The following is a 20150-nucleotide window of genomic DNA, read 5'->3' as shown; positions in this document are numbered from 1 at the left end:
GCATCCCTCTGCTAGCCTGCAGGTCACCCTTGGGCAAGGTGTAGCACCTGCTTAGCAGCCCCCCGCCCCCCCCCACCGGTCAGGGTCATGTGAAGTCATGGGAGCAGGTGGTGGATGGTGGTATGAGCAGCTGGTGCACATCACAAGTCCTGGTTATGTGACCACTGACACCAGGCAGACAATCCCTGAAGAGCATTGATAATGGCCGGGGTCACTCAGCTTGTAAAGACACTGCCCAGAAGAAGGCAATGGCAAAACCACTTCTGTAGAAAAATTTGCCAAGAACGATCATGGTCATGGATGGAAGACCAACCATGCAATCATCCAAATGCAGCGTGTCAGATATGGCTATGTCCCAAGGGATGGCATGGCACAGGAGTGTAGTGGTTAGCACAACGCTTTACAGTACTGATGATCTCGGTTCAAGTCCTACCACACGGTAGTGTAGTAGTTAGCACAACACTTTACAGTACCAGCGATCGGGTTCAATGACCCTGACATACTGGTTGATAGGCTAATTGGTCAATGCAATTTATCCTGTAGTTCATCTGGGATTAATTCGGGGTTTGCCAGGCGGCACGGTTCAATGGGCTGGAAGGGCCTATTCCGCGTTGTATCTGACAAAGCAATGAACTCCCACCAGCAGTGGGGGGGAGAGGGAAGGGGTGGGGGAGAGAGGGAAGGGGTGGGGGAGAGGGGGAAAGCGTGGGGGAGAGGGGGAAAGGGTGGGGCGGTGGCTTTTATCGTCCAAATGCATCCACCATGAGATACCACCAGCAGGCGGGTCTGAGGAGTCCCACCAGAGAATTGCTGGTCACCAAACGTTGGCAGTTCTCCAGTTTCAACAACTGTCCCTTACACTGCTACAAGTGGAGCTAAAAGGCCGGCAAATACAGTTCCTCATATTGATTGCGTTTTATTATTCACCCAGACAAACAAAACTGTTCTGTAAATTACAGCGACATAAACGGACATATTCTATACCATTCTCTCTCCCTCTGGTACACAAAACACCGCAGTGATAATTTTCTTTTTTAAAAAATCAATAATTTTACAGCCTACAAGTACATATGAAAGTACAGCTTGATGTACTGTTGCTTTATTTTTCATTCCCCTCTCCCTCGAGGGAGAGTTAATTTAAACTAAATTTCCCAGCATGAATGCAGTCCTAAAATGAGATTCTGTGAAGCAAACTCTTCAAATATTGAACTGAAGTCCCATGCAGTCAATCCTGTCCCAGCCAGACAGAGCCCCACGAGTTTTTCCACAGTGAACTAATGACTAATTTACTGAATTAAAAAAAAGGCCACAGAAAAGTACAAAGTTAAATCAATACTGATTACTCTCTCGTGCGCGCGACCTCCTTCTTTCAATGCTGACAAAGGTGTTTTTGCCCTGTTAATCTCTCATTAAACACCATTAAGGACTTTCAGAGAGTCCATTAACCCTCTCTGTGCGAAGTAACAGGTAAGGAATTTGCACAAAATGCTCTATTTTCCCTGCGTTACCACATGGCACCTTGCTGTAACTGGAACTCACTGCTTTTCCATTTCATTTGAACATGATTATGAAATAATTAGCTAATCGGCTGCTTCATAATCCTTCTCTATATTTGTATAATTCACGAGAATAAACAATAAAAGATAAGTCTGTAACTCCAAAATGCTTCTCATAAATCTGTTGGATTGATAATGTGAATGCTGCTTGGTGCTTGGCCGGGTGCCTGCTTTTTTCAAACAGATACTGTGGAAGCTGCCGAGGGAATGTTTTTGATCATTGGCCCTTCCTCAGATCTGCTCCCTCTCCCCACTTTATAAAGTCACTGAACTGTAGAGCACAGAAACGTGGAGAGGGTGTTTCCTATAGTGGGAGAGTCTAGGACCATAGGGCACAGCCTCAGACTAGAGGGCCGTCCCTTTAGATTGAAGATGAAGAGGAACTTCTTTAGCCAGAGGCTGGTGAATTTGTGGAATTCGCTGCCACGGATGGCTGTGAAGGTCAAGTCACTGGGTGTATTTAAAGCAGAGATTGATAGTTTCTTGATTAGTTGGAATGTCAAAGGTTATGGGGAGAAGGGAGGAGCGTGGGGCTGAGAAGGGTATTAAATCAGCCATGATGTTATGGCAGAGAACTCGATGGGCCAATGGCCCAATCCTCCTCCTATGCCTAATGGTCTTATAGAACCATAGAACACTACAGCACAGAAAACAGGCCATTCAGCCCTTCTAGTCTGTGCCGAAAAATTATTCTACTAGTCCCATTGACCTGCATCCAGTCCATAACCCTCCAGACCTCTCCCATCCATGTACCTGTCCAATTTACTCTTGAAACTTAAGAGTGAGCCCACATTTCAGATGGCAGCTCATTCCACACTCCCACCACCCTCTGAGTGAAGAAGTTCCCCCTAATGTTTCCCTTAAACCTTTCCCTTTTCATCCTAAAGCCATGTCCTCTCATACTTATCTCTCCTAATCTAAGTGGAAAGAGCCTATTCACATTTACTCTGTCTATACCCCTCATAAATTTGTAAACCTCTATCAAATCTCCCCTCATTCTTCTATGCTCCAATCTTTCCCTGTAACTCAACTCCTGAAGACCCAGCAACATCCTAGTAAATCTTCTCTGCACTCTTTCAATCTTACTGATATCCTTCCTATAGTTAGGTGACCAGAACTGTACACAATACTCCAAATTTGGCCTCACCGATGTCTTATACAACCTCCCCATAACATCCCATCTCCTATACTCAATACTTTGATTTATGGCTGCCAGGATGCCAAAAGCCTTCTTTACAACCCTGTCTACCTATGATCTAAATAAGCCATTTGGCCCATCATGTCCCTACCAGTACAAGAAGCAGTGTGACCATCGTGACCATCACACAACGTAGACTTGCGCCATTGGAAAGAGCGTTTAGCATTGGTCAAAGACTTACGTTGAGAGACTCCTGGCTGTTGTATTTCACCCGGATCCTGGGTTCTTGAATTATATCCAAGTTGGTTCCGAAGACAATCAGGGAGGTATTGCCACTGAATTTCAACAAAACACAAGGCAGTTTTACATTTGGATGCATTGAATTGTCAATATGTAATCCCTGTTTTTGAGAAATAATTGACAGTTTTCACAGCTTCATAAAAGCTGGGTGCCAATCTTGTTCATTGATCCGTCAACTTCAAAGTGCGTCTGCCTTTACAAAAATGTTTGCTTGTTTGTTGGTTTACACAGAAAGGGTGAATATCTCAGCAGTGGTCAGTGTTGCCTTGCAATGTCGTAATCATGTTGTAATGATAATGAAAAGATTTTCCCTCTTCACCTCGTGAATTAACACAATAAACGAGCTGAAATCTTAGCTGGAAAGTAATACCAGAAAGCAGAAGATGGACCCTGTTTCACACTGTCAATTACAGGGGTAACAGCTCCACCTCTACCATGGGCATTTCAAGGTACTGATTACCTCTGAGGCTGGGTGAGACTAGAGATCATTGGTTATGAATGAAAGGTGTAATATTACCCAGTGTGAGATGAGGAACTGCTACGTGCTTGTTCTTGCAGAAATATGGCTCCAGGACAACATCCTATGCACCATCAATCTTCAGGCCATAACACTCAGGGACATGCTAATTTTATTTTGTGATTGTATTGTGCTTTATCAGAACTACAGTGTTGGTGCTCTATTATGTGTGCTGCGTGTGACTATATGTATTGTGTTTTGTACCTTGACCTCAGAGGACCAATGTTTCATTTAGCTGTATGCATGTGTATGGCTGAAAGACAATAAACTTGAAACTGAACTTAAAGGGAACCTGAGGGGGAATTTCTTCACTCAGAGGGCAGTTTGAGTGTGGAATGAGCTGCCAGCAGAAGTGGTGGATACTCGTTCGATTGCAACTTTTAAGAAAAGTTTGGTAAGTACATGAATGGGAAGGGATGTGGAATGGTCTGGCACAGACTAGATGAGCTGAAGGGCATATTTTTGTGCTCTGGTGTTCTATAATTCTAACAGGACATTTGAGTAATTTCCTGCATTAAGTGGAAAGGCTGTGAAAATCAGTAGCATCTCTCTGGTCCCTGAATCAGGAGGCTAATGGCTTAAGTCTCACCCCAGAGCCTGTATGGTGCAGTCCTGGTGGAGCGCAGCATAACCAGAGATTCCATATTTAGAATGAGATGCTGAATGCCATCTACCCCACAGGAAGCTGTAAATGCTCTCAGTGCATTCCCAAAAGAAAACTGAGAATTCTACCCTGTGCCCTGTCCAAATTTACCCCTTAACTTCTAGAAAATATCATATTGTTGGCTGTGGAAACTCTTTGTGCAACCACCCCGCAATACAACAGAGACTGCACACGGAAAGCCCTGCGCGGTGCACATTGGTGTGTGAGCAAAGGTGCCGGAGGAAAACAAGTCTTTTCTTTCTTAATAAAGTCTTCAGTGGGAATTGCCTGTGTCAGTGCTTTCCATGCTGCTTGGCTGGATATGATTATATGATAAATTATTAAATAGTGTTGATACAGATATTGCAAAAAGCACAATCTATTGAAATCCTTTTCCAAATATTATACGCTGATCGCAGCAAAAACTTCTCTTGGCTTGGCTGTTCATTATTTATCTGGAACCACCTGTTCTGTCAGAATATTAATTAGATGCACAGGGTAGAGTTTTGCATGTTTTGAGTATCGAGAGTGTCAGTGGAGGTTATGGGTGGTAATGAAGGCACAGCTGTAGATTAAACAAGGCTGCTCCTTCAAAAATACAAAGCAGAGATCTCAGCAATTTCCAGCACTCCATTCTGCAAACCGAGCGCCGACAGGAATATTTGTGGAGTGCCTTTTTTTCTCCTGCGTGGATTTGGATGCCTTGAAAGTCATAATCACAGCTGTTTTCTCGTTAAACACGCTTTTCATGTGGTATTGCTAAATAAGTGCCTCTCGTTTGAGAGAGGCGTTTGCAATTTTCACCACTGTGAAGTGGAATGTTACACCAGTAATAGAGAGCAGTTGGCTTGCAGCTCCAGCATCTGTGCTGTTATTTGTAGTGTTCCCTCCTTGTGATGTTGTGCACTGCACAATTATTCCTTCTGATATATTCAGAGTGCTGAGTGATTACAGCGTGTGGCAGGGGCAGGGACTGATACCTCCAGATGTGCAATATTTTCTTTTTATGTATCCTGAAATATTACTAGTAGAAACTGTGAAAGTAACAGCAACAATGATTAAATAAAAGCTTTAATTTAGATGTTGTCAAGATACATTGGGTTAAGTCTATACAAGTATAAACAGAAACCAAAAGTAGCATATTGCAAACACTGTGCCTTAACGGATTGTTTACTAGAGATGTAGAAGGCTGGTTTAACAGCAGATGGCGAATGCATAGTCAGATAATTAAGTTAAAAATAACTACTACGTATAAACCACCACCCAGGTCAAGCTTGCTTCTCGCTGCTGCCAACAGGTAGAAGGTTCAAGAGCCTCGGGACTCACACCACCAGGTTCAAGAACAGTTACTACCCTACAACCGTCAAGCTCTTGAATAAAAGGGGTTAACTACACTCAGTTGCCCTATCATTGAAATGTTCCTACAACCAATGATCTCACTTTCAAGGACTCTTTATCTCATTACCTCGTGTTCTTGTTATTCGTTACCATTTATTTATATTTGCATTTGCACAGTTTGTTGTCTTCTACATTCTGGTTGATCTTCCATTGATCCTGTTATAGTTACAAATCTATAGATTTGCTGAGTATGTCCACAGCAAAATAAATCTCAGGGCTGTATATGGTGACATGGGTGTATTTTGATTACAAAATTTACTTTGGACTTTTGTAATTCAGAAGTGGGAAGAGTGAGTAATTTTAAGTTCCTGGGCGTCAACATCTCTGAGGATCAATCCTGAGCTGAGCATGTTGATGCCAGTAACAAAGAAGGCATGACAGAGGCTATATTTCATTAGGAGTTTGAGGAGATTTGGTATTTCACCAAAGGTACTCACGAATTTCTACAGACGGAGGAATCTCTACAGGCAGAGGCTTTTTCCCAGGGCTGAAATGGCTAATACAAGGGGGCATAGTTTTATGGTGCTTGGAAGGCGGATGTAAGTTTTTCACACAGATTGTGGTGGATGCGTGGAATGCACAGCCAGTGACAGTGGTAGAGGCAGATACAACAGAGTCCTTTAAAGAGCCTCTTAGATAGGCACATGGAGCTTAGAAAAATAAAGAACTATGTGGTAGGGAAACTCTAGGCAGTTTCTAGTGTAGGTTACATAGGTTGGCACAACATTGTGGGCTGAAGGACCTGTAATGTGCTGTAGATTTCTATGTTCTATGTACCATGGAGAACATTTTAACTAGCTGTATCGCCATCTAGTATGGAGGGGCCACTGCACAGGATTGAAATAAGCTACCCAGAGTTGAGAACTCAGTCAGCTCCACCATGGACACAAAGTCTCCCCAGCATCCAGGACATCGTCAGGGAGTGAATCCTGAAAGAAACAGCATCCGTCAATAAGGACCCCCCGTCAGCCAGAAAATGCCCTCTTTGCATTGTCACCACTGGGGAGGAGGTAGAGCGGCCACACTCAGTGATTCAGGAACAGCCTCTTCCCCTCTGCCATCCGATTTCTGAATAGACACTGAACCCATGAACACTACCTCTCCACAATTTTTCTCTTTTTGTGCTACTTAGTTAATTTAACTGTATTTACTTCTTTCTGTAATTTACAGATTTTCATTATTACGCATCACAATGCACCGCTGTCAGATAACAACAAATTTCACAACATATGGCGGTGATATTAAACCTGATTCTGTGGAATGACTGCATTGCTGACCAAACCAGTCCGGTTACCTTACACCCGGCAGAGTATGGGATCTGCCATCCTTACCCAGCTTGACAACACGTGGCTCCTGTCCAAAGAGATGTGCTCTGATCTTAACTACCCATAAGTGGTTGAGCTGGCCACTCAGTTCAAGGACATTGAGGGCCGGGAGTAAAATGTGGGTCTCACCAGTGACCTGCACATCCCAGGAATTGTTAACAGGAACAGCATATTCTAGGCGCCTTGTGTAGAAAAAAGCTGCCTCATGCAGCCCAGTGAAACATTCCCCCTTTCATCGTAAACCTAAGAGCTCAGTATACGATAAAAAACTGAATACTTACCCTCTCTATGCCTTTCATAATTTTACAGATCATACATCTATCAAATTCCAATGAACTTGTCTAGATTAAACTCCATCTGCCATTTCTGTGGCCAGATTTCTAACTGAACAATATTCTCCCAACATCCTTTGAAAAATTTCTTTGTTGCCCACAAATGCACCAATTTCAGAATTGGTTGTGTATCAGACCAACTACACTTTTATCCAAATCGTCGATACATATTACAAACAATAGAAATCCCAGCACTGATTACTATGGTACCAATGGTCACAGATCTCCAGTCAAAAAAACACCCCACCAAGTCAGTTTCAGATCCAATTTACCAGCTCATTGCAGCTTTACTTGAGGGTTTATAAATGTAGGCTACACTCACTGTCCTACCCTTTGTCACTTTCTCAAAAACTCACACGTGATTCAAGACTTTTTATATTCCTCAAGGGCCTTGTCTGGTTTTAGCACCTAAAATCTTCCTGAGGACCTTATGATCTTGGGAATACTTTGAGAATAAGGGATTAGTTATTTAAGACTGAACAGAAGAGAAATTTCTCTACTCAGAGGGTGGTGACTTTTGGAATTTCCTCATCCAGTGGCTGTGGAGACTCCACCCCTGATTTCATTCAAAGCTGAGATCGATATATTTCTGGATTGGGAATCTGGAAATGCTCTGACATGGAAGCCCCAGTAGAGTGGTCAATCTCACTCAATAGACTCCTCCTTTTTAAGGGATTAGTTGGCACAGGATTCAAACAAGCCAGAATTTTCTGCAGTGACGGTCTGCACCAACAAGTAAAGAATTATGGCTAGTCCCTTGCTCGGTCCTTCATCATCAACATTATGTGTCGTGTTGTATGACATGGATGGTCATGGTCTTTCCATGACCATGATTGTTCTTGGCAAATTTTTCTACAGAAGTAGCTGCCATTTCATCCTTCTGGGCAGTGTCTTTACAATATCAGAGATTAAGGGAGCTAGGGCTTTACTCTTTGGAGAGAAGGAGGATGAGAGGAGACATGATAGAGGTGTACAAGATAATAAGAGGAATAGATAGAGTGGATAGCCAGCGCCTCTTCCCCAGGGCACCACTGCTCAATACAAGAGGACATGGCTTTAAGGTAAGGGGTGGGAAGTTCAAGGGGGATATTAGGGGAAGGTTTTCGACTCAGAGAGTGGTTGGTGCATGGAATGCACTGCCTGAGTCAGTGGTGGAGGCAGATACACCAGTGAAGTTTAAGAGACTACTAGCCTGCTATATGGAGGAATTTAAGGTGGGGGCTTATATGGGAGGCAGGGTTTGAGGGTCGGCACAACATTGTGGGCCAAAGGGTCTGTGATGTGCTATACTATTCTAGGTTCTATCTTCCAATATGGGTGACCCCAGCCATTATCAATACTCTTCAGAGATTGTCTCTCCGAAGACAGTGGTCACATAACCAGAACTTGTGATAAGCACCAGCTGCTCATACGACCATCCACCACCTGCTCCCATGGCTTCACATGACCCTGATCAGGGGCTAAGCAGGTGCTACACCTTGCCCAAGGGTGACCTGCAGGTTAGCGGAGGGAAGGAGTGCCTTAAACATCCTTTGTTAGGGATGTTATCTCCACCCTGCCATCCAGATGTGGCTGAGTACAGTGCTACAGTAGGAAACTTTGTCACATGGTGTGAGCAGAATTATCTGCAGCTTAATGTGAAAAAGACTAAGGAGCTGGTGGTAGACCTGAGGAGAGCTAAGGTACCGGTGACCCCTGTTTCCATCCAGGGGGTCAGTGTGGACATGGTGGAGGATTACAAATACCTAGGGATACGAATTGACAATAAACTGGACTGGTCAAAGAACACTGAGGCTGTCTACAAGAAGGGTCAGAGCCGTCTCTATTTCCTGAGGAGACTGAGGTCCTTTAACATCTGCCGGACGATGCTGAGGATGTTCTACGAGTCTGTGGTGGCCAGTGCGATCATGTTTGCTGTTGTGTGCTGGGGCAGCAGGCTGAGGGTAGCAGACACCAACAGAATCAACAAACTCATTCGTAAGGCCAGTGATGTTGTGGGGATGGAACTGGACTCTCTGACGGTGGTGTCTGAAAAGAGGATGCTGTCTAAGTTGCATGTCATCTTGGACAATGTCTCCCATCCACTACATAATGTACTGGGTGGGCACAGGAGTACATTCAGCCAGAGACTCATTCCACCGAGATGCAACACAGAGCGTCATAGAAAATCATTCCTGCCTGTAGCCATCAAACTTTACAACTCCTCCCTTGGAGGGTCAGACACCCTGAGCCAATAGGCTGGTCCTGGACTTATTTCATAATTTACTGGCATAATTTACATATTAGTATTTAACTATTTATGGTTTTATTACTATTTATTATTTATGGAGCAACTGTAACGAAAACCAATTTCCCCCGGGGTTAATAAAGTATGACTATGACTACTACTACAAACTCAATCCTTAATTGGTGCAAATGCATAGCAGATTTTGACAGGGTTTGCTGTCCACATTCTGGGGGTGTGAAAAGTTCTCAAACAATCACACTGTGAAATAACACGTACCCACGTGTTGAGAGAGCTTTTCGCAGGCACCTCACATCGTACTACCTAATGAGCCAGTTTGTCGTACTATATACTGTAGGGTCTGTGCTTTAAATGCACAATCAATCAAAATCGGGATAAATCTGCTGTGGGTGGGTGTGTGTGAGAGACTTATGGCATGGTAATTCTCGTTAGTGTTTGCAGGTTGCAGTGCCCCAGAGGGAAGCAGAGGGAGGCAAACATCACTGAAGAGAACATGTGGTGTGTCTTGTCGGCACTCCGACTCCTTGTTTGGAAAATTAAAAGCAGCAAAATGACTGGAGGGAGCTTGGGAAAAGTTTGTGAAAATGCAATTGCTGGAATAATATTTATTCTGGGGATTGCTGGAATCAGTCAGGGACTTGGGGAAAGAGGACTACGGACAGAAAGTGCTGGTCTTGTTAATGACATCAACAGGCCATCAGCAAATATTAAAATAAATCCCTTCATCAAGCGCTCTACACTGAATTGTAAAGGAAGCTGAGGAACAACGATAAAGAATTAATTGGTTTTACTTGTGAAAAGAATACTCGGATGAGAGTAAGTTTGCTACCAATACACTGTTTCCCATTACAATCTTCGGGGATGGAACTGGGAGATGGGCACACAAAGAACGCTTCAAAGTGGTGTCACATCAAATCAGCGAGGACTGTGCTGGGCAAGTGTCACAACACCTCTGCCACCAACATAGCATGCCCATAATTTACTGTGGGAGGAAACCAGAGCACCCAGAGGAAACCCACACAGTCACGGGGAGAAGGTTTAAGCTCCTTACAGACAACAGTCAGGGCCGAATCCTGATCTTACAGCTAGTGGTGTGAACCAACATAGTAACCATCAAGCTATCGTGTTGCCCAGAGAGTCGTAATTCTGAACAGCACAGAGACGGGCCCATCGGCACCATCTACACCAGGGGTCCCTAACCTTTATCATGCCATGGATCCCTACCATTAACCGAGGTGTCCGGGGAGCCGGGAGGGAATCCCTTGATCTACACTAATCCCATTTGCCTGCATTGGGTCCATATCCCTTTGCACCATTCCTACAATGAGAATCGTTTAGACACCAAGAGCTACATGGCTTTGCCCAGTGCTGTAAATATTCTGTTTTTCCAAAAAACTGCTGCCAGGTGGCAGGCACAGTATTTCATCTGTCTTCCCACCTGCCCTTATGAAACTGGGGGTGGTAGGCCATATTTCAAACTGGTAGACTTTACTTGAGTGGTGGGGTGGAGATCTCTACCGAAGGAGGTGTAAGGTGCTCCTTCCTTCCACCAGTCAGCAGGTCACCCTTGGGCAAGGTGTAGCACCTGCTTAACCCCCGATCAGGGTCGCGTGAAACCATGGGATCAGGTGGTGGATGGTCGTACGAGCAGCTGCTGCATATCACAAGTCCTGGTGATGCGACCACTGATGCCAGGCAGACAATCTCTAAAGAGTATTGACAATGGCTGGGGTCACCCATCTTGTAAAGACACTGCCCAGAAGAAGGCAATAGCAAACCACTTCTGTGGAAAAAATTGCCAAGAACAAACAGGGTCAAAGAAAGGCCATGATCACCCATGTCATATGGCACAACACATAATGGTGATGATAATGATGCCAATATGGAGGTCCAGCTAGCATTCTTAGATCCATTTTCTAAGGCAGTGGGTGGAGGTTGATAGCTAAAATACTGTGTCTGTCTTGTGGAGTAGATGTCAAACATCTATCTGCTTCAGCTTGCAAAACCACCTCGAAATGTAAATACTTCCTTGAGTTGAACCTGTTTGGAATCAGAATCATGTTCATTATTATCGACATATACTGTGAAGTCTGTTGTATTGCAGAGGTGGTACCATGCAACACATTTGGATTCTTGTTAATTGGGCATTCGGTGAATTAGGACAGCCCTTATTTGGGACAGCTCTTAAAGAACCAAATTTCATTGAGAAAATAGCCATGATTCCCTTTGTTTATTTGGGACACTATGCCACTTGATCGGGACAAGAGATTTTTGGCAAACAGTTTCGAACCAGCGTCGGTCACGTAGACTTGTGTTGCCGTTGGATACCACACTGTGCCAACAGTGAAGAGCTTTTAAATAGCATCAGTTCTGGGTGCTTGTGTTATGCCTTTTCAATTGGGCTGATTAGCGACAAATTAAAAAGCAGTAATTTTTGACACTGCTTCATGCAGGAAGCCAATGAAGGCAGTCCATTATCTGCACTAGGTGTCTGCGCTGATCTTGTTCATTTGCAGTCAATCAAAAGAACACTGCAGCATACCCTGTTGAAATTCCTCCATCGATAACTATTAGGAAACTAATACAGTTTTAGGAAACTAATACAGTTTTATAGTACTGTAACAACATTGGTAGCGTTCTAATTAGTTCTGTATTTCATTTAAATATGTAGTTTGTTACTCAGTTAAATGGTACTTGGTCTTTTTTATATCTTTTAACTACTTCCATGGAACTTCAGTTAACTGGGGCAGCAGCTTATTAGGGCCAGAACTTGTGGTCCTGATAACGGAAATCCACTGTACTTAAAAAAATTACTAGAAATTATAATAATGAATATATTAAAGATTAAATAAATAGTGCAAAAAGAGAACAAAAATTGTGAGGTGGTGTTCATAGTTCCATTGTCTGCCCAGAAATCTGTTGTGGCACGAATGGATTTTAAACATTCATGTAACGTGAAATTTATGTGTCACAAGGTCATGTACCTGGCAATACTCCACTCTGGTTCAATCCTCAGAACAGTGGGATCATCAATAAATTCAAACTGCAGACTGTCGTCCAGCTGTGCGCGATCAACACTCACTGAAACACGGACAACGCCAGGCCCGTGTAGAGACGGAGCAGAGACGCAGACAATCTCAGACGCAGAACGCCTGGGAAACAAGCAGACAAAGTTCAGTTACAATTCTCCTCGGCGTCCAAACAGAATCAGGTATCATCAGATTTAAAGAGTAGCTTTATTTGTCACATGTACATCGAGGCATAGAGGGAAATGAGCCATCTGCGTTAACGACCGACAGAGACTGAGGATACGCCAGGGATAGCTTGCAAGTGTTGCCACGCTTCCGGCCCCAACATAGCATACCCACAACTGATTAACTCTAACCATACGTGAGGGAGGAATCCAGAGCACCCAGATGAAACCTATATGGTCACGGAAAGAATGTATAAACTCCTTGCAGACAGTGGCGGCAATTGAACCCCCCATCACCGATTACTGGTGCTCCAAGTGTTTCGCTCACCACTATGGTACTGCGCCGTTCTGTGACCAACATCTGTCATGAAAGTTGTCGCAGCGGTACAGTAAAGTACATAAAATCACTATTCGTTAACATAAAAACATATTAAAAAATAAATAAATTGTGCGAAGGCAGTGTTCATGGTCATGGACCGTTCAGAAATCTGATGGCGGAAGGGAAGATGCTGTTCCTAAAACGGCGAGTGCTTGTCTTCAGCCCCCCTGCATCTCCTGATGGTGGCAATGAGAAGAGGGCATACCCTGGGTGACCAGGGTGTTTGAAATGGATGCAGCCTGCTTGGGGCACCTTGTTTTAAAGATGTCTTCGGTGGAGGTATCAGCAGGTTGTGCATGGACCTCCACACCATGCTTCAATGGCTCACATCTGCAACAGGACAATGCCAAGTAGCACATGGATTGTGGGACGTGGACTTCCTTGCCGTTCATAGGTTCTAGCAGGGGCTATCAGTGTAATGTTGTAAGTGTATATCTTTGGTGGATATTGCACACTCTGAGAGAATAAAAAATCGTGGGTTCATCAGAGTGATACAGATCTCGAGATGAGCTTGAGCTGGAGCTGGCACGGTACACAGCTCACACAGATCTAGAAGTAGCTTCTCCCATGAATCCGGCAGCAAATCTAAACTTGCTTTGTGACAGCAGGAGGGAAAGTGTGAAGAGCAACAGATGAAGATCTCGTCTCATTGTCACACTGGCTTCTGACAAGCAACAGCCTCCAGAGCGCCCGGAGCATGGGATCCCCCCTTCCCCAACCTCCTCACCCACTGAAGTCTCCCGGCTTCACTCAATGCACTGACTGAAGTCTCCTGGCTTCTGTCACTCAACGTTGATCAACAAATCAATGCAGAAAGGAAGTTTTATGTGTGGATCACCAGCCGATGTTTGTACTCCAATTCTAATAGTCAAAACCGTACTGAAATTGGACGATGCTCATTGCAAAATTGAAGGGCAACACAGTAATACAGTGGTTAGTATAACACTGACATAGGTTCAATTCCCCCTGCTGTCTGTGAGGGCTTTATTCTCCCTGGAAGGGATATGTTCTCCCTGTGACCACCAGATGCTTTGGTTTCCTCCCCCAGGCCAAAGACGTACGGGTTAGTAGGGTAGTTGGTCGCATGGGTGTGATTGGCCGGCATGTGCTTGATGAGCTGTTGGGACCTGTTACTGTGAGTGTAGCATAGTGGTTAGCTCACTACTTTACAGTGCAGGTGACCCGGTTTCAATCCCTGCCACTGATCGTAAGGAGTTTGTACGTTCTCCTAATGACCGCGTGTGTTTCCTTCGGGTGCTCCGGTTTCATGCCACAGTCCAAAGGCGTACCGGCTGGTGGGTTAATAGGTCATTGTAAATTGCCCGATGATTGGGTTTAGGTTAGGGTTAAATAGGTGGGTTGCTGGGCAGCACGACTCGAAGGGGCAGAAGGGCCTGTTCTGCTCCGTGTCTCAAGAAATGAATAAATGTGTGGGAGTTTGTTCAAGGACAGAGGCCACTTCCTCTTGAAGGCAGTCCCTGGGAAATTATTTCCTCTTTTACCAAGTCAAAGATAATTTTCTATCCTCCCTGATTTATCTGTCTTTTGGCACCACAATATTGGCCATTGTTAATATCACAGTGACAACGGTTACGGTTCTCACAGCGGTAATAAGCTTACATTCCCAAAAGCTCTTTACCGTAACAAGATTAGGTATGTCCAAGATAATCCTTCAACCCAAATCAGGACTTATTTCACAAATTACTTGGAAGCATTATAGTGACAAATCAAGGCAACATTAAAATAAAAACTTTAATAGCGCAATTATACTTGTTCTTAAATCAAGAACAGCCAAGACTACATTTGATGGCATGATTTGATTATGCTCAGCAGTTTGAAATGGACTCAGTATATTTCATGTCCAGCATTGTGTCAGCTATGGTAATGTTGGTATTTGTCACAAATAAGTAAACCACTTACTATGTGCAGAAGGCTTTGTTGGAACTAATATAACATTTGAAGTAGCATTGTGGCTGATTCAATCAAACTACAGCCTGTGTCACAATTAGAATAGATGATAAATTTACCACTAACACAGAGCGAAAGACAAGACCAAGGCATCTCCAGAGTGAGCCAGTGAAAGGACAGGTAGGAGGAGGAAGAGGTGGGTGGCTCGGTTGGTAAAAAATGAAATCAAACCCTTAGAAAGAAGTGAACAGGGTTTGAAGATGTAGAATCCTTGAGGGTAGAGTTAAGAAACTGCAAAGGTACAAAGACCCTGATGGGAGTTATCTACAGGCCTCCGAACAGTAGCCAAAATGTAGGATATAAATTAGAATGGGAAATCGAAAAGGCATGTAAAACTGCAATGTTACGATAATCATGGGGGATTTCAATATGCAGGTAGATTGGGACAATTAGGTTTGTGCTGGATCCTAAGAGAGGGAATTTTTTGAATGTATATAAGATTGCTTTTTAGAGCAGCTTGTGGTTGAGCCCACTGGGGAAAGACAATTCTGGATTGGGTGTTGTGTAATTAACTGGATTTGATTAGGGAGATTACGGTAAAGGAACCCTCAGGGGCCTGAGATCATAATATGTCGAGTTCACCCTGTAGTTTGAGAAGGAGAAGATAAAGTCAGATGTATCAGTATTACAGTGGAATAAAGGGAATTACAGAGGCATGAGAGAAGAGCTGACCAAAGTTGATTGGAAGGGGATACTAGCAGGGATGATGACAGAATATCAATGGCTGGAGTTTCTCGGGGCAATTCAGAAGGGGAAGGATAGATACATCCCACAGATGAAGAGTATATTAAAGGCTGGATGCCTCAATGGTGGCTGACAAGGGAATTCAAAACCAACATAAAAGCTGAAGAGAGGGCATACAGAGAGCAAAAATTAATGGGAATTTGGAAGACTGGAGGACAATTTAAAAAACAAAAGAAGGCATCTAAAAAAGTCATAAGGAGAGAAAAAATGAAATATTAAAGTAAGCTAGCCAATAATATAAGAGAGAATACCAAAAGTTTTGTCAGATATATGAAGAGTAAAAGAGAGGCGAGAGTGGATATTGGACTGCTGCAAAATGACACTGGAGAGGTAGTGATGAGGGCTAAGAAATGGCAGATGCACTTAATCAATATTTTGTGTCAGTCTTCAATATGAAAGAGACCAGCAATATGCCAGAAATTTGTGAGAGTTAGGGGCAGAAGTGAGTGTTGTTGCAATTACTAAGGTGAAGGTGCTTGGGAAGCTGAAAGGTCTGAAGATAGATAAATCACCTGGACCAGATGGACTAGCCCTCAGGGCTCTGAAGAACTAGCTGATGAGATTGTGGAGGCATTAGTAGTAATCTTTCTAGAGTTACTAGATTCTGGAATAGTTCCAGAGAACTGTGAAGTTTTGGTAAAGATAGCTCCATTGGAAGGACAAGGACTAGAAGTCTCGTGTAAATATAAGAAAGTCACTTATAAATCTGATCAGGCAATCAAGAAAAGTTTTTCCAAGATGGAATCTCAGAATGGCTGAAGCTAGAGAATGGATAGGGTGGAAGGACTGGGGGAGCTGGAGATGGGTAGGAGCATTGAAGATGGATGGGAGAGATTTGGGGGAGATGGGGACTGGGGACAGATGAGGCCAATATTTTGATCCTACACAAACACAGCTGGGAGAGGTGCAATGTCCAGAGGGCGAGAAGCCAGGAGACACTCCGGCCCTGACTGACACAGGGCCTTTGTCGTTTAAATTGGCATCCTTCCCTTCTGCTATATAACAGGCTGCTAGGACCAGCTTGAATATCTGGTGTGGTCCCAAAGCCAGTTCCCTGGTTTCTGGGTGCAGGCTGCGAATTTTGAAATCTTTTACAGATGACCTGATTATCACAGGGTCAGGGTGTCACATCCTCCATGAAGACCACACCCTTGTCATGGCCTGGAGGCTTGCTTGCCTCAATGACCCAGAGAGCTATGTTGGCAGGAGTCAGGGCTTTATGCTTTGGCTCTTGGTCAATAGAGGTCAAAAGTTAGAGGCCAGACTGAGAGTGGTCCACTGCTCCTCCAGATTTGTAGGTTCAGCTCAGAGCTAACAACCCTGACTGGAAAAAAGCAATTTGTCACGGAAACAGTAATGAACAATTCTTCTACATCTGAGTGTGATGATATTCCTGAGACTTGCATGACTGACAGTAGTGAAAACTAAGAAGAAACTACAGACATGATGAAGGAATTCCAGATATGAAGACCTTCATTGTTGTTCTAAACACCAGCAGTGTAACAGGCAGTAAGTACATGCATCACACACCTCAATGCAGGAATATTTCAGTAAACCAGAAAAAGATGCAATTCTCTTTCAAAGACATTAACTCTTCATCCTAGCTTTGTAAACAATCAAACAATAACCTGTCAGTCATTATAAGTCAGACACTTCCTTCTGTACAAGTGATGTTACTAGTATACGGCAATTGATGAGATCTGTTGCTAGCACATTCATGAGGCTGCCGACAAATGGAGGATAGGAAAATCTCACAACATTCAAGGTCACCACATCTGAACACAAATGGCATCTTTGGTTCAACTGGACCATGACGAATAAGGTACCTACCCAAGCAAGACCCATTTGCCCAGCTTTGGTCTGTATCCCTCCAAACCAGGGGTTCCTGAACTTTTTTATGCCATGGACCCCGGTTTTAACCAAGGGATTTGTGGACCCCAGGTTGGGAATCCCTGCTCCTGTCCAAGTACGCATTTAAATGCCTCTTAAATGTCATTATTGTACCTGCCTGAACCATTTCCTCTGGCAGCTTGTTCCATATACTCACCACCCTCTGTGTGAAGAAGCTGCCCCTTTCAAATCCTTCCACTCTCATTTCAAACCTATGCCCTCTAGTTCTTTGTTCCCTTCCACCATCAGGCCCTGCTTCCTACCATCGGGCCAATTATAAATCCAACCCAATCTCGCTCCCTGTTCCCCATGCGATCTAACCGTTATGCAGGGCTTTGTCAAAGGCCTTGCAGTGGTGATGGCCTAGTCCAACACAATGCTCCACGGAGAAAGGCCATCTGCAAAGTGGGAAGTGCGACAAAGTGGCTGAGATGGTTGACACTGTTTCTCTGGGGTGGGTCAGACCGCACAGGCCCCACCGCCTCTCTGGCGTACACTAAATCCTCCTGTAATTAGCTTCGGAGATTATTATTAGACTGTCAGAACTCATTTCAAGTAATTCTATTCTGTTCAACTGTGTTCATCTGAAGAGGCTGGAAATAGAAGGCTGTAATTAGTGTAGATCTCATTAAACCATTCCAGACTGTGGCATCCAGCCAGAAATCAAACTGCATTGTTTCTAATGGAATACAGATCAGTTCTATGGGAAGAGCCTATTGACAAACAAACTGAACTGTGCCCAATCTTTCCTCAATAAATCCTGTCGGTCAAAAAAATGGGTGCATGCCGTTTTCAGTTCAACAGCTTTGATATTCGGCAAAGAAATGAAATCCCTCATTTCCCCTTCCACCAGCAAAGCATCTCTTCAACTACGAGGCGATAAACACATCAAGTGCAGAGCTTTCTTCACCACAGTGTTTCCAAACTCTGCAAACTCTCAGAAACACAAAATGCTGGGGGAGCTCAGCGTGTCAGTCGGCATCTATGGAAACGAATCAGGAGTCGATGTCTCAGGCTGAGACCCTTCTTTGGGACTGGAAAGGACTGGGGAAGACGCCAGAATAAAAGGGTGGGGGAGAGGGGAAGGCGAATAGCTGGACGGTGATAGCTGAAGCCAGATGGGTGGGAAAGATAAAGGGCTGGTGAAGAAGGAATCTAATAGGGGGAAGAGTGGACCATGGGAGAAGGGAAGGAGGAGGGGATCCGGAGGGAGGCGATAGGCAGATGAGAAGAGGTAAGAGCTAGATTGAGGGATAGAGGAAGAGGGGAGCAGGAGGGATTTCTTTACTGGAAGGAGAATTCGATATTCATGCCATCAGATTGGAGGCTACTCAGACAGAATATAAAGTGCGGCTTCTGCACCCGCGTGTGGCCTCCTCTTGGCAGAAGAGGAGGCCCTGGGCCGACATGTTTCTGCTCATCCACCACAGAACAGGATTTGCAATTTTCCACTTTGGATGCTCTAACTTTTACAATAATTTACCACAGAGAAAATGCAATTCACTTAGAAGTTAATACATAGAAATGCAGCTTCCAAAAGGTTACTGTAAATGTTGCAATGCCACAGAAAATGTAATAGCCCCCTGGGACAATCAGAGTGCAGGGAAAAGACTGGGATACATCCAAAGTCAACATCGATCAGCTGATGGCAATGAACACTGGGCAGCAGTAGGCAAAGGAGGTCTTGAAAGCTGTAATTGAATCACAAGGTTTAACTGAACTTGTGATGTCTCACTCTAATGACTGGATGCATCTGGAGAGCACAGTTCAAGTCCTTTTGTCTTTCAAATTGTCCATAACAATTGTATCGGTGGTACCCAAAGAACTGGTGATACCAAGTTATGTTGGACATTTGAAAGTAGTGGCCTGGGTTGTAAATGGGATTAAAAATTATATACAAACATTCACTGCAGATACTGGAAAGCACCCTGAAGGTAAGTGATTCCAATACCCATTCCCAGTCTGATTCTAGGTTTGGTTGGGTGGTGGTGATAGTCCTGGGGAGGTCTCAGAGAAACCTACTGAATACTGTAGAGCCCGGATAGAATGGACATGGAGAGGATGTCTTTATCAGTAGGGGAGTCTAGAACCAGCGGGCACAGCCAAGAATAGAGGAACGTCCATTCATAACAGAGATGAGGAGGAATTTCTTTAGCCAGAGGGTGGTGAATCTGTGGAATTCATTGCCACAGGCAGCTGTGAAGGCCAGGTCATTGGGTGGATTTAATAGGGCGGTTGATATGTTCTTGATTATTCAGGGCGTGAAAGGTTATGAGAAGGTGAGAGAATGGCGCTGAGAGGGAAATGGATCAGCTATGATCAAATAGCGGAAAAGACTCAATGGACTGAATGGTATAATTCCGCTTCTATGTCCGTGGAGGTCAAGTCATTGGATGTATTTCAGGTAGAGACAGATAGGTTCTTGATTGGTGAGAGGCTTAAGGGTTGCAGGGAGGAGGTGGGAGAACTGGATTAAAGAAACAGTCATTATTGGATGGCACAGCAAGGTAGATGGGCTGAAT

At 44.1% G+C, this 20150-nt stretch overlaps 1 protein-coding gene across 2 annotated transcripts in view; it reads right to left on the bottom strand.

Moving 5' to 3' along the window:
- The window catches only part of LOC134355368 (plexin-A2-like), a 560952-nt gene that overhangs the window by 85317 nt on the left and 455485 nt on the right, over positions 1-20150 (bottom strand). For both annotated transcript variants that reach the window (XM_063065148.1, XM_063065149.1), the window contains exons 16-17: positions 12439-12606; positions 2936-3029 (exon numbers count right to left, since the gene is read on the bottom strand). In XM_063065148.1, the coding sequence (XP_062921218.1) occupies positions 2936-3029; positions 12439-12606 (262 nt within the window). The remainder of the gene's footprint in view (positions 1-2935; positions 3030-12438; positions 12607-20150) is intronic.

The sequence above is a fragment of the Mobula hypostoma genome, chromosome 13 (assembly GCF_963921235.1).
Source record: "Mobula hypostoma chromosome 13, sMobHyp1.1, whole genome shotgun sequence".
Taxonomy (NCBI): Eukaryota; Metazoa; Chordata; class Chondrichthyes; order Myliobatiformes; family Myliobatidae; genus Mobula; species Mobula hypostoma.
Note: the sequence above shows the minus strand (reverse complement) of the source record. Positions and strands in the feature narration are given on the sequence as shown.